Source organism: Gymnodraco acuticeps, unplaced genomic scaffold, assembly GCF_902827175.1.
Source record: "Gymnodraco acuticeps unplaced genomic scaffold, fGymAcu1.1, whole genome shotgun sequence".
NCBI lineage: Eukaryota > Metazoa > Chordata > Actinopteri > Perciformes > Bathydraconidae > Gymnodraco > Gymnodraco acuticeps.
This window is the reverse complement of record NW_022989982.1, coordinates 2,678,487-2,693,495: the sequence shown is the minus strand read 5'-3', so window position 1 is coordinate 2,693,495 and position 15,009 is coordinate 2,678,487. Positions and strand designations below refer to the sequence as shown.

The window sequence follows — 15,009 nt, the reverse complement described above, 5'->3', positions numbered from 1 at the left end:
GGACTGGCTCTTTTTTTTTATAACAGTCTTGGATATGTCAAAGATTAGCAATAAAATTGATTTTTTTTTTGCATTATTAGTTTTTGCACAAAATCAGATTGAACAAAAAAGTCAGACATTAGTCATTCGGGACAAAAATGTCCACTTCCAAAAACTGCTCTAAAATGACAACAGATTAATATTTTTAAAAGCTTTTTGGGGTTCAATCTTTCAATCAACTTCAGTCCTGATCAAAAACACCAAATGTTAAATTATGTTTAGGATTTTAACCCTTTAACTGCCAGTTTGAAAACATGAATTTGCGTTTTCTAAGAAGATAACATTTTCAAGTAGATCAAATTAGTGTCTTGTCTGACCGGTTTAAAAAATATATTTTGCATGTAGAAACAGGAGGAAAGGCTTGCTATGTTGGACACACCCTTTTTAATTCTTCATAGCAGGTAGTCGTAGAATTATGCAGCAAAATAAAAGCAATGGGACATGTTTAGTGTGTTAAATACACCATACAGGGGGGAAAGGATGAATTGTCGTTGTCAATAAACGCATCTCACTCCTGAACGTTAGGAGGCGTTAATTTGTCGCTACGTTGGTAAAAATCCAAGAAGAAGAACAAATTAGGAAAGGCACTTCCGGTTAACTTCCTGGATGTAATTTTTGAAGTCAAATATTTAAAACAAATCGCTTATTGACAACACAGGACGGCAGTGTTATCCATTCTTTATTTTTTTAAAGCCAAGATGAAATGATAAGAGACGGGCAATTCGGCTAACGTTTCCCCGCTTAAAGACGACAGAGTGGCAGCTTTAGCTCCAGGTGCTGCCTGCTGATCTGGTTTGCCCTGCTTGGCTGGTGATGGAGCGGCTAATAACAAAGCTAACAGAAAAACATGTCCTTTTCACGGCTTCCTTCGTTATACGACTGGCCCTGGTCGCTTATGGAGACTACCAGGATAAGACTATGGTGGTGAAGTACACTGACATTGACTACCATGTGTTCACAGACGCTGCAAGATTCATTACTGAGGTAAGAGCATTGTTATTATAACTCATGTGACAAGTGTAAAGTAGCCAGATAAAACGGTTATAAGTCAATTAATAAAATACTGGAAAGGGAATTTATCAAGTGTTATGTCCCTTTTTTGATTGACATATAATACAAATATTGTGCTATGCTACTTCTACTATACTACCTTTCAATCTTCAAACATGTACAATAACGTTCAAAACTATTTTAGAGTGAAATATGACTTTATTCCTTACACTCAATAACAACTATAGTTAATGTCCCTCCAGATGAGGATTTTACATACAACATAAATGATGAGTTTGGAGTGCAATATGAGGCATTATTACATTAAAGTCCAGCTCCAGCTTGACCAGTCACAACAAAACTAAGAAATGTAATCGAAGTTCTTCCTACTGCATCGTTAATTATCAATCCATCTATTATTATAATCCAATAATATGAAAGTACAACACTGAATTGGGTCATTCTGCACGATAAGTATTTTTGATACTTTAATTCTTGTTTCTAATACTTATTTTGCACAGGGGCAGTCCCCTTACAACAGATCAACATACCGCTACACCCCTCTCCTCGCCTGGCTGCTCACCCCTAACATCTACCTCAACATGGTGTTTGGAAAGATCCTCTTCATTGTGTGTGATGTGCTCTCTGGACTGCTCATCTACAAAATCCTTCTTCTCAAAGGTCTTGGCACTGAGGTATGTTTTCAGCATTTTGTACTTTTGTTAAGTTATAGTATTCATTTTGCCCTGTAATGCAACACTTTTTGGAAATGTATTCTAAGTTGTGTTTTGGGGGGATTTTCTTTTAGGCTGCGCTGCGTGTTTGTGCTCTGTGGCTCCTCAACCCACTGCCCATTGGAGTATCCAGCCGAGGGAATGCAGAGTCAATCTTAGCTGCACTGGTGCTGGGGACATTACTCTGTATGGAAGGTAAGGGTGTGGAAGCCTTGCAGCTTCAAAAATACATTAGCGCTGTAAAAATGATATAGATACTGCTTGTTTGTAATATACACAGCTCTTGTGCCAATATTCTTTACCTGTGCTCTTCTAGCCCGTCATCTGATGTGGGGAGCCATACTCTATGGTCTGTCAGTCCATATGAAGATCTACCCGGTGACATATGCTCTTCCAATTGCTCTGTCCCTGCGCACAACAGAGACCAGATCAGAGGACAACAAGGGGATGAAGAGCTTAATGCGGTTTATTAGAAGCTTCCTCAACCGGGAGCTATTTCTCTTTGCAAGTGTAGCAGCAGGAGTTTTCTGTATGCTGACGGCACTCTTCTATTACATGTGAGATATGCAAACAAATTACACACAGTAAAAAAAAAGGTGCTTATTGTGACTGTGTTTTTTTTAAATCTGCATACTGAGTGGTAAATATTAAGATTTTTCTGTAATTTATCCCATATCTTGTTAGTCATGCTATTTTATATATATTAAACCTCCCCCTAAAGTCTTAAGAAGGTAATAGAAACAGCGAACCAAAAGTCTGATTTGAAGTATTTCTAAATACGAAATAATCCGCATCATCCCTTGTCTTCTATTAATAATCCTCCCCTTTCTTGTCAGGTATGGATGGGAGTTCTTTCATGAGACCTACTTGTACCATCTGACCAGAAGGGACATCCGACACAATTTCTCTCCATATTTCTACATGCTCTACCTCACCGCAGGTATTTGTAGCCATTCATAAATTAGTTATAACTCTAAAAGTATGTTTATTAGCCATTCTCCTCAGCCTTATGTCTGGTCAAATGATTTTCTCCTCTGTTGGTGCAGACAGCGGGTGGAGCCAGTGGCTGGGCCTGGCAGCCTTCCTGCCTCAGCTCATCCTGCTGCTGGTCGCATCATGGGCCTTTCACTCCGACCTGTCTTTCTGCTGTTTCCTGCACACCTCCATCTTTGTCTCTTTCAACAAAGTCTGCACTTCACAGGTACATCATAAAACAGGGTCTAAGAGATCAGACAATGCATTGTGTTGCGGTCATTGTCAGATTAAGTTGTCCTCAAGAGACTAGTCGTCCCACCCTTTGTTTTTACACATTCCACTGTCAATTAAGTTAGAAAAGAGTGTATATTTGTAGTTAATTGCTGCACCACTTTGACAGCCATGGGGCTAACCACAGTGCCTGCGAGGGAATTGTACAATAATATGCATTTATAAATAAGATTTCTTTAAAGCCTTTAACAAGTTCTGTGTTTTCCCTTGTCATAGTACTTCCTGTGGTACCTTTGTCTACTCCCTCTGGTCATCCCTCACCTGAGTCTGTCACTAAAACAGGGAGTGGGACTGCTGATCCTCTGGTTTGCTGGACAGGTAATTCACTTGATTGCAGTTGATGTTGTATTAAATAGGACTTCAGATATGAACCTTAACATATAACAAATCAAACTAGCTCTAAAATGGTAATCAAAAACAGGGTCTTCAACTTCACAGATTATTTTATTCTTTATAACTTTCTTTTCAATATTTTTGATTGAATCAACCAGAATTGACTGTTATAAAGAAATGTATGTTTTCTCCCCACTGTCAGGGTCTGTGGTTGGGCCCGGCCTACTTCCTGGAGTTTGAAGGCTACAACACCTTCCTGTGGATCTGGCTTGCTGGATTGCTCTTCTTGATCATCAACTCCTTCATCTTGATTCAGATAGTTTCCCATTACAAGCCAACACAAACCCCACAGAGACTGAAAGTTGAATGAAATTAAGATACGAAAGACGATGTTCCACGTTGTTAACAAATAAAGTGTATATTTTTTTTATGGTCAGTGACTGAATTATTTTCTGTTATCTAAATCAGTTCCCCACAGAATATATTCATAAAGTCCAATTTTCGTGGTGTCTAAATCTACTGTTTAATATCCTCATTCTGAAACCCTTAGATTAAATGCATGCCACAACATCTCAATGAGTCACATAAGGCAGAAAACAGCTGCTGCACTGCCTTTCTAGTTTCAAACTTTAAAGTCAGTTCCGCCTGCGGCCACATTTTAACAATCAGCTTAACTTTTAAGCCTTGTTGTATTTAAAAAAAAAAAAAAAGGTTCAATGGCTACTGTGTTACTAACCTTTTTAAGATAATGATTTGGGTCCTCTTAAAATCTAATTACCCAAACAAAGGAAGAACACTATAGAGGGAACCTTAATGTCAACTTTAATATGAATTACCTGCCCCAAACAATCACATCTCAGAAGAAAAAGTATTCTTAATGCATCTGAATAATCCAGTAAAAATGGAGAAAAACTGCAGTGCAAAAAGAAGAAAAACGTCCCAAAAAGGAATCGAACTCACCCATATGGTCCTCAGACTCCACTTGTCTTGATGTTCCTTCAGCAGATGGAGGTAACACCGTACACATTAGAAAAATCCCTCTTAATTCACTTTGTAGAGTTGCCAGTCTTCCTCATCTTTCTCCAAACAAACTCCTCTTCCAAACAATTATTTCTCCATTTGTTCCCAAGCCACGCCCCCTTGCACCTGGGGGAACTGCACACCTGATTAGTGACTAGTGGGAGACGACAAGTTAAAGCCGGGGAGAGAGGGACACTGCAACAGGAGAAATAAACCATATATTTCCTCACATATGTGGCAGTGTCACAATGCCACAAGACAAGGTTTTACTTGCTGTCAATTATACAATACAGGCTTTAGATCAGCGAAAATATGGGCAAAGGAATGCTTCACTAACATTACTCTAATAATAAGACTTCTCCTCAGGAGTAGTGTGCAGTTGTGACCAGTAGGTAGAAGTGTTTACCAGCAGAAGAGAAAGCCTTGGCCTCTATCCTTGGGTAACCCTCACAGATTAATCAGTCAACTGGAGCATGAGCACAAAACAGGCAGTGCTGGCAGTGGCTCCATAATCTCACTGTACTCTCCCCCTAATCTCACATGGGAATTATTAGAGCATTCACTAGTCCTGTAGGTTCACATCATGTTTGCTGGCCCTGCTCTGCGGGATTGATTGCGGAAGTGTATACAAATATATAAATATTTGTGGATGGATGGTAGATACACACAGTAGAGGGTTGAATTTTGTTATGAAGCATGTTGTGTGTGTGAGAGAAAGAGCTGGCTTGCTTGTGTGTTGTGTATGTGCGTGCGTGTGTGTATGAGTCACGGTCAGCTGCGGCCTGCATGTCTATTTTATGAATCACCCAGTTGCACTCAGTAACCTTTCAACTGGCTCGTCGCCCCTGGGCACATACATGCACAATTTCATTTTAACATTGCATCCCACTGAATTCCATCACATTCAGCAGTTTATTTTTACATCCCTACGACTGAAAATATGAATGTTGTTTCTTCTTCAACTCCTTCCTTTCATCTTGTTTTTAGAGCAGGCTTTCCCACCCAATGATACTTGTACCCCAGGGGTTCTCTCTCCCGTTGCCTGGGGGCTGGTAAAACCAAAAATGCTTTAATGTATTTGATGACATAATCAACGGCAACAGATAAGGGTATAGATGTTAAGTTACAGTGTGTTGTTGCCAGGAAAGGATTGGTGTGTACTGTGTAGTATATATAAACTTGTGAGCCTCTCTTCAGTTCTAATTAAGTCACTACAACTTAGTTGACGAAGGACATAGGAGCCCCCTTTCCCCAGCCAATAGGCAAATATTATAGCACCTCAATCATGTCAAAGTATATCTAATATAGAATCAACTATGGTCAAACAGACAAACCCTGGCATGGCTGCGTAAAAAGAGGCACCCCGTTTCCCTATCTGTGGGAGTGCCCTGCAGTAAAACGAATGCCCATGTCCAGGTTGATGTCCCTAGATGTCCTTCCATGTGACAAAATAGATTGCTAATCTGTAAAGACAATTAGATTTGAAACACTTGGTTCTCTTGTTAGACTGATTGTGGTATACATTAAGGTCATATTTGAACTCTGATGGGTTGACCCTAAACCCCCCCCCCCCCCTTTTCTAATATTCCTTTGTTTGCTTTTGTGCATGCGTTTTTTATAGTTTGATGCGTATGTATAGTATCTGTTTAATTTCAAATAAAAGGAACATGAATGTAAAAATACTACTACGTAGATATTTAATATTATAATATTCAATATCTACGTACAAAAGTCAGCGCTAACACATGAACAAGTACCAGTTTATAGCACTTTAAAAGTAGTTTGCAAGCTAGCAGGCAAGCTCAGTCAGCTAACGTATACATGTGTAAATAACTCAAATGAATGGCTAAAAAGTCTCAACATGTTATATTTAGGTACAGTCAATGTACTGTATAGTAGATACCTGGCTGATAGTTAGCTAATAGTTATAAATAAACAATTGAAAATAGATAGCTAAACGCAGGCAAACATTTCAAACAATTAGCTTAAAATAGCACAAACACTAGTAAAAGGTGATGGATTTACTGTTGAAATTGTAGAATAAACTGGCCAAAAGTAGCATTTACAGTTGAACAAGTGAGCTAGAAGTAATGAAAAACAGTGAAAATACTTTTATATTTAGACGATAAAAGGGTTGGAAAATGGCGCGTAGTAGGCTAGTAGTAGGCTACGAAGGAAAACTTGACCAAACATTGATACTTAAATTGTATGAAAGAATAGTCTTTTTACCAACTACTTTTATAAAATCAGTGGAGTGAAGTAATTTTAAATGTATATGGAACATTACTGGTGATTTAGGGGTACATCAAAAGGCTACTGTTAAGATATATTAACACGGCTAAGTAAGCAATGATGCAAGGTGCTGTTTATTGTTCATTATAGCTAACTCAGAAGTAGCAAGGTTGTGGGGGTTAGGGCAGGGGATTGCGTGACTATCTTCCATATGCTTAGTAGGGTGTGTGTATATGTGCATGCTAATGTGCATGCATAAGTGTATGGACATGCGTGTCTGTGATATACCCTCAAGGATTCCCCTCATTGTCAGCAGGGGACATGGGGAGAGGAGATGCGGACATTGTTGTGTCTATGTATGCATTGGTGCATCTGCCTATATGTGCGTGTATTAGTGTGTGTGTGTGTGTGTGTGTGTGTGTGTGTGTGTGTGTGTGTGTGTGTGTGTGTGTGTGTGTGTGTGTGTGTGTGTGTGTGAGAGAGAGAGAGTGGGTGTGACCAATTAGTGCAAATGGTGTGCGGAGCAGCAAAGAGTGGGGTATGAACGGTCACGCAACCTTGCATGGTATAGGATTATAGGTCTTGGTCTGCACACCAACGCACACACACACTCTCTCCCCCCCCCCCCCCCCCCCCCCCCCCGCAGATACAGCTGTCAACAAGCATCAAACACTTTGCTTACACTACAGTAGCCCTAAGCAGTCACTCCTCCCTCTTGATTGGATGTGCTCTTTTCATTGTTTTCACCCCTTTTCCCAAGCGAACTTCTCTTTTCTCACCTCTAGGTTTTGCCTCGGCACCTCCATCTCCGTCCCACTCTTTGTCATTCTCACCTCTTCCCCTCTCCGTACAGAACAAGTGTCATATGGCGAGATAGCGTGAAGGAAGGTTGCGTGCATGCTAACAAATATTAATCATTTAAAATCAGCCGCATCCCGGCCATCATTGTCACATCAACAATCATGAACATACAGTAGATAAAAGCAAAGTACTCCTTTGGGGGGGATGTTAAAGAGTACACAGTATCGCATGAGATGATTGTACTCACTTGTAAAGAAAATGGTGTGTGTGTGTGTGTATGTATGAAAGACACTCACAATCACATATGTAATTAATGTTTCAGGCCTTGATTCCTGTAAGGCCACGGATACGTGCTTCACCATTGTTCAGACTGATGTATTACATATGCCATTATACCTTTTAATATTTAGTGTCCACAGTTTGAGTGCAAGTCTAGTTAGCAAACAGATAGTAGTCGGTATATGTAGTAAAACTGGACTCTATGTGGGTCATTTATTGATTGTTAACTGTATCAATCACTTATGGAGATCATTCAGCCTTTAGCTCCAGGTATGTACAGTACTTCAAGCAATGAACATCATACTTCTTCTGAAAAGTATTTGAATGCTTGCAGTGTTCCATTATAGGTCTGCAACCAGAGGAGGAAGTAGGATTTTAATTGAGTCTTTTTTAAGCCAAGAGGAAGTACAAGACCTCTCAACTGTCACGGGAGTGGCCACGGTAAACTCATCAGATGAATTGAAAAGGGAGATTATACTGATAGGAAGTTTACTTTAAAATGGAGAAATACTGGCTTTGAGGATACCAATCATTTTGTGAACCATCAGCAACTGCATTGCCTCCATATGTAGATCTCCTTAAAGTTATTTTTATTTAAACTTTATTGACAGCATTTAAAAGTTAAAACATTATTATTTACATGCAGTAATCACTGTCCTTTTCACAGGATTTGGTTGTTCTATTGCTTCCCTTTACATAATCAAAACTGAATCAAAATGCTTAATTATTTGACATGGTATGATATTATATGATCTATTTTTAATCACATAGTGGATTATATTTGTGTAATATAGTTAAAGATGTGAAGATCATGACAGGATGTCCTGTAATTAGATGTGGCTATCTGGTACTTACTCGCTATAGTAAGTATAGTATTCAAACGCACCAACTGCCGCTCATGCACATAGACTCCCGACCCAATAAGTACAATCCCCTCACTAACTAATCCTTGTGTGTCCTGTAATTCCCGATAAACCATACTCTGACTGTAGTGAAACAAACATAAGCTTCGGAACAGGGATTAGAGAGCGGAGATAGCTGAACTATCAGTAGGAGATGCTTGGTCCTTTAAATCAGAACAAACAAAAAGGGTCCCATTGCAGGTAAAGGTCATATACGATCAAGAGGTGATGGCTGCACAACTATAAAAATCTGATTATTCTGTGACATCTACTTCATCACCAATGTTTGTTTCTGGTGTGAGGTGAGGACATATGATACATGGGAGAGAAACTCCCTCTGGAGAAAACACAGAGATTTTAGCCTTTGCAGACCATTTACTTGCACAAAAACCTATAGAACACACTACAGCAAAGGAAGGGAAAACCCCCAAAATCATAATAAGGCCTCTTTAAAACAAGAGTTTGAGCCTCTAGCTTCATTAGTACTTAGTTATTCTTATGTACCTATAGAGGTCAAAGGTCAGGCTAACTACGAATGTAGGCCAATGTATTTCATTCAAAGATTCTTAAGCAGGACATACGATAACACATTTTATACTACCTGAAATCGCTCCCCAGTTCAGTTGGAGCAACATTGGATAAAAAAGATAATCTATGTTCTTGGACTGTTTTAAACCTGATGTGCAGAGGAAATAGAAATAACTACCAAGTAGGATAGAGGTCCGGCTCTTCCGGCAGCCTGAGGACATGGACTTTACCACACATTTGAGGTAACATCTCTAACCTGCTTCTATCCTTGCCCTATACATCCCTGTGGACGCTCATATTCCCCTGGCTGTAGCCCTAGTCCTAGACAGTGGTGAGAGACTGGCGTAGAATTACCTAGATCGTGTGAAGGAGCTGTCATGCCAACTTTACAGCGCATTAATCATACAGGCAATGTGGCTAGAGATACTCTGTATCCTGTTCTGCTGAGTATTTATTATTAATAAGGACACAAATCTGAAGGATGAGACCACATTCGAGGTACGTGAAAAATTCAGAAGATACTAAAGAGGCGGGGACGGTAACGGAACAATAGAATTAGGCGATCTTTCATTCTGTAAAGCATTTTTTCGCTCTATTATTTTAATATGACATTTTTATTTACTTTTGGTGCACCTACATTATACTATGACATTGTTTTGCAAAGTACAGTTTCTTTCACAAAGCTGAGTTGCCGTTAACTTCCGCTCATCTATTTCAAATCTGTGTAATAGTAATATTCGAATCAACCGTGTGTAATCTGATTACTCTGTAAAAGTATTTTTTGGTATTCCAGAATACCATCAAATGTGACATGTTTGTGTTATCCATCAAGCTAGCATTAATTTGTTGCTCTTTATTATCCGTCTAATGTCCAAAAAAAACACACTTCACTCCGTATTTCCATTTAAAGAAAAAGTATTTTAATAGATAAGTCCCATTTGCAAAAAACACGTAGAAACATTGGAAGACACTGCATATGTACACTGTGTTCGCTACCTTGCAGCTACCTCCTCCATGAGACAAGTATCACAGTCTTCTGAACAATTATCAAAAAGATAGCAAGAAAATAAAAGCCATATTTAATTACCTTAGTGAAACAGAAAAGCCTTCAAAACTGTAGATTTTAAATTATACACGTTTTCCTCTTACAATAAATACGAATCATCAAACATTTATTGAAATGAACACACACACAAAGAGAAAAAGACCATTTTAAAAACAGTGACACCATGTAACGTTGTGCGTGTCGACTCAAAAACTTGTCTGGGTAGGCGGGACTTCAACTGAACTACTCCCAGTAGTGCAACTTAGAAACTACAACAGCAGCTTCACATAACTGAGACTTTAACATTGAATCAATTTTGGTGCTTTGAATTCATTTGTGCAAAAATATTGATTGTGAAGATGACGCCTTTTCGGACTCAAAAGACAACACGGAAAGTGTATATGCTGAAATGCTGATCCTGGCGTAAACACTAATCCAAACTGTACAACATTAATGATCACTTGTATGTCCGACAGGGGTTGCACGACTTAAAAGGATAACATTATTGTGTGCGTTAAAGAACGTTTGAACAATAAATAGTATTTTTTTCCCCTTCAACTCAAACGAACACTTCAACTGATAATGATATTTGTCGTATTTTCTTAGGTCCATCATTTAAAGGGTAATTCTAGTGTGGGGATCTCTTCCACCGGGGGTCAGAACCGAGGAGTACAAACTTAGACCACAGCTGATGTTCAGTTTTTTTTCCTTCTCCAAATGTATGTATGCCTTCATTTGTGAAATCAGCGTTTAGTTTAATAATCCGATGTGGTGACTAAAGCCAATAGTTTCACATGTTTTGGCCCATTAACTACAAATTGCACACGTGTTCTGCCATTTTTTAAACTGTCCTTCATGGTGTTTTCAGGCATTCTCTGACAAAAGCATAGCATTACATACTATGCTCAAGAAAAATGTGATTCAGGACACACATTTTGAGTGAACAAAGATAATGGGAACTTTGTTGTGTCGTGCATTGAAAGACTGTATGCAACATTGTTTCAAAACTCTGAAAGTGCACTTAACACAAGTCTGAAATGCAAAGAAACCACTAGATTCCACTCATACATCACTAAGGGCAGTAATGAAAAAGGTAGACGATGTATAGTTAAAGCACTAAAACATGCAAAAAACCTCCATCAGGGCAGATTATCCTAAATAACTATAACTAAGTATGCTCTCATTATCAGTCCCCCCCCCCCCCCCCACCTGATGAACCCGGCAGTGAGTCATCTCCTGTGTACAAAGTCTCTTTTTACAACAAAATCTTTGTTTCTCCCACATAAACCAGGTGTACACAACACATAAAACAAAAATGAAATTGTGTTTCTAGACATAATTCGTCTCACTGTCACGAAACTGCAAAAGTGCTAGGAGCCGACAACAAAAATGTATTCCTTACAAACAAAATAATCTATCCATAAAGTGGATTTAAAGTATTATTTTTGATTGTCACAACACTGACGCTAGAACCTGAGCCTTGATTGTGACCTCTTCAGCAGAGAGATCGTCGTAATGTTGACATCCTGGGAATCCTAATGTTATGCTGGTGCGTGTGGCGCCATACAAAGAACTTTGATGCACGCTGAGTGTATGTGTGTGAGATTATCTTCTGTGTTTACACTTTTATGGCATATAAGTGTAAGGACTGGACTTTTGGTGGCCTGTGCTCATCACACATGGCATAACGTTCCTCTGACCGACCATCATCATGGACTGGCTGATGTCGTGAGTGCTCTCAGACCACGGGGGGGAGTCCATGGGCTCCCGCTTGATGGAGTGGACGATGCCGTGACCTTTGAACTCGTAATTGCCATGCTTGTTGTAGTCCGGGTGCATGTAGGCCTTGTGAGGGTCCTGTGGGTAGACGTGTGTGTCCATGAGGTTGACGGATTGGTTGCTGCATACAGAGTTTGAGTGAGAGAGTCTCTGAGGACTGAACTGGTTGTTGTCGTTGTTATTGCCCATGTCTTTGTCACATTTCAACAGACGTGCGGTTGCGTTCCCGCCGTTGTTCATTGCATAGTTCTGATAGTTGCCGTTGTTGTACGGCGGGCTGATTCCCGCTTTCCCTCGCTGACAGGGCGAGTACTGCGGATCGTAATATTCTGCTTCTGTTTTGAGATGGGCGTTCTGGTCGTACACCCCGTTACCATAGCGGCGGTCGATAGCTTCCGGGTCGCGGCACCCCCAGGGTCGCCCGAAGGCATCGCAGCCGTTCTCTGAGTCAGAGTCGTGCTCTATCTTGATAGGTTGCATCTCGGGCATCATATGGCCATCGTAGCACTCCCCGTAGCCGTTCTCGTTCTTCACCAGATCCACGCAGTAGGCATCTGGGTCCGAGGGGATCTGGACGTTCCCGTAGAGCTTGGACACAAACACCTCGCCATTTCTGCCGCTGTGGCAGTTTGGGGAAAGACGATATGGCTTCCCATACTGCCCGGCCTTGTTCATGCGGTTAGAGGGGATGTAGCCGACACCCTGGCCCGATCTGAGGGGGCCGGAGTTCGGCCGCAGAGGCCAGCCCCCGCCAAGGCCCGGGCTGACCCCTTTATGGGGAGCCATGGTGGACTTGCAGTAGTTGAGGGGCTCATCCTGGTTGTAGTAACCATCAGCGCGGTACTTGAGGTTGTCTTTGGAGAGCGGGGTCCAAGGAGTGTGCTGACCCCGTTGGGTTCCACCAGGAGTGGGACAGGACAGGAGGAGAGGGTCTGCTATGTCACCCATTCCTCCACTGAAAGAGTGCCTCCGCAGGGGGTCTCCAGGCTCACTGTGAGGGCATGAGAAAAGGCGGGGGAGGAAAGAGAGGTCAGGAAAAGAAATAAGAGATTAAAAATCACAAAATAAAAAAGGCAAACCAATCAGTTTAGATTATACAAAGTTGTTGTAGTCCTTGATAAAGAGGTGGTCTCCTGATCCTAATTGGTCTGCTCAGATACCCGTTTGGGAATGTCCATAAACTGAGTGTCTTTTTCTGCTGATTGAATAATGACTCACAGCCCAAATGTCTAGGTTTGGTTCATGAGAGAATCATTCCAAAAGTGACTCATCTTTTCCAGGATACATCTCATGTGAAAATTGAGAACAGAGTCAACAACCATAACCCGAGGATCAATGATGACCCGCACTCTAGTTTATAAGCAAAACAATGCAGCATTTGCCTTCAACTATTGCACATTGCATTACATGAGAAGGTGTTCTTTGTTTAAGCTGACCTGCAGTACTTTTCCCTTAAAGGACAGGAAGACTCCAAGCCATTAAACGTAATGGCCAACATGCTAACCAACATGCTGTCCACTTATAAGTAATTGCTATTTTTCTAAAGAAAGCTGGATGATGTTTTGAAGGATTGAACAGCAGAGGGGGTGGTAGGGCTCTGCTCTCTGACTACAGCTCAACTCTTGGCCTGTCAGCCTCCCAACGTTGTTAATGATGCATGAAGCACAGAGGGCCCTTTCCAAGCAGATGCATGCATTTGCTCCTAATTGGCCACAGGTAAGGCGTCCAGCATTTATTTGGTTTGCTGTGAGAGGCTGCTGGGTGAGGAGAGAGCTAATGTTTGTGTTGGTAACTGAGTCTAAGGGTAAATGCTTTGGGTGTTCATAAGGCTGTTGCTGGGCAATAAACTGGTATATATAATAAACAATAATACATGGACTGATGCGCATGTGTTTTTTTTCTACTGTTTTGAATACTTTTTTGTGTACCATTGCCTCATGGGTCTTAGTCTAGGCTACTACTTAGGTCACTACTTTATTCTATAGGTGAATCGTTGTGTAACATTTAACTTTACTTTGTTGCCAGTTTAGTTGCTGTGGCCTTTCAAGGTCTGACCTTTACTCCGTGAGGCAATTCAGTGAAATCTCCAGAAGAGATAACACGTTGCCAAGATGCATCAAACCTCAAGTTTGTGAACAAAAATAAAACTTGACCTTTAATTACACTATAGCACCCCCGTAACATTTACACTAGGACACTGTACAGTACATCATCACAACTTTAGTACAAGTTGTGAGATGTTGCTCATGTATAAGGTCTCTTACCCAACTCCTCCTTTGTTCTTTCCCCGCATTAACATGTTCTTCATTTTCATCTCGGTGATGGATGGCAGTAGGAGGGGTACACCTATGCAGAATAGAGCCAGCTGAGGGGGCAGCAGAGCCCCGGAGCCGGACTTCTTTTTCTGACCGTTGAGGAACTTCAAACGTCCCTGGAACTGCACAGTCTGTGAGAAAATAAAATAGGAATGTACTGATTGGATATCCAATTATATTTACATCCAATGCTCTTTGAAAGCCTGACATTAAATCTCTCTGTGCGTGTCCACTCCTAGATTAACATAGAACATTACAAGTCCTAGAAAGTTAAATTCTACTTCTTTTGTATTCAAACAGTCTTTTTTACATTTTATTTCAGTAACCATTGGATAGTGTAAATGTGCCTCCTGAAACACTAAACTGTGTCTATGTAATGATAAGAATAAAGATCTGCCTTGAGCTGAATGCTAAGATTAGCATGCTAAAATATCAACAGTTCCAATGCTATCATGCTTATGTTTAGCAGAAAATCTATCTTTTTAGCAGGTATTTGGATATAGCTAACCAGGTCTGAGATCTTACTTTATTTTTTTAGCATTGTTAACATTTACTATAGGACCAAAGCATGGTTAAGATTTTGGAGAATTTCATTTGTTGTTAAAATATTTTACTGGCAGAATGAGGACTTTGCATTCCAATGTGTTTGTCTTGACTGCATTATGCTGACTGGTCAGACAAGCACCTCACCAGTTTTTGTTCACTACTAGGCTACAAGTGCTTCCAGTATAAAACTGCCATGTACA

The 15,009-nt window shown here is 40.5% G+C and overlaps 2 protein-coding genes across 2 annotated transcripts in view; one reads left to right on the top strand and one right to left on the bottom strand.

Annotated features, from left to right (window-relative positions):
* The first annotated feature begins 605 nt into the window (after positions 1–605).
* pigm (phosphatidylinositol glycan anchor biosynthesis, class M) lies at positions 606–3,798 on the top strand. Its single transcript, XM_034212063.1, has 8 exons — positions 606–1,023; positions 1,551–1,724; positions 1,838–1,958; positions 2,080–2,320; positions 2,600–2,703; positions 2,810–2,964; positions 3,246–3,347; positions 3,565–3,798. Exons 1-8 carry the CDS (start codon positions 853–855, stop codon positions 3,730–3,732), a joined length of 1,236 nt encoding a protein of 411 aa, XP_034067954.1. The 5' UTR covers positions 606–852; the 3' UTR covers positions 3,733–3,798.
* Positions 3,799–10,021: 6,223 nt separating this feature from the next.
* The window catches only part of ahrra (aryl-hydrocarbon receptor repressor a), a 54,132-nt gene continuing 49,144 nt past the window's right edge, over positions 10,022–15,009 (bottom strand). The window contains exons 8-9 of the mRNA XM_034211935.1: positions 14,213–14,394; positions 10,022–12,939 (exon numbers count right to left, since the gene is read on the bottom strand). Of these exons, the coding sequence (XP_034067826.1) occupies positions 11,796–12,939; positions 14,213–14,394 (1,326 nt within the window). The 3' untranslated portion in view covers positions 10,022–11,795. The remainder of the gene's footprint in view (positions 12,940–14,212; positions 14,395–15,009) is intronic.

What these genes read in the sequence shown, in the direction of transcription:
- pigm (XM_034212063.1), top strand. Translation starts at nt 853, where the DNA reads ATGGAGCGGCTAATAACAAAGCTAACAGAAAAACATGTCCTTTTCACG. An exon ending in ACAAAGTCTGCACTTCACAG is followed by an intron (nt 2,965 to 3,245) that starts GTACATCATAAA and finishes CCCTTGTCATAG; the next exon opens with TACTTCCTGTGGTACCTTTG. An exon ending in TCCTCTGGTTTGCTGGACAG is followed by an intron (nt 3,348 to 3,564) that starts GTAATTCACTTG and finishes CCCCACTGTCAG; the next exon opens with GGTCTGTGGTTGGGCCCGGC.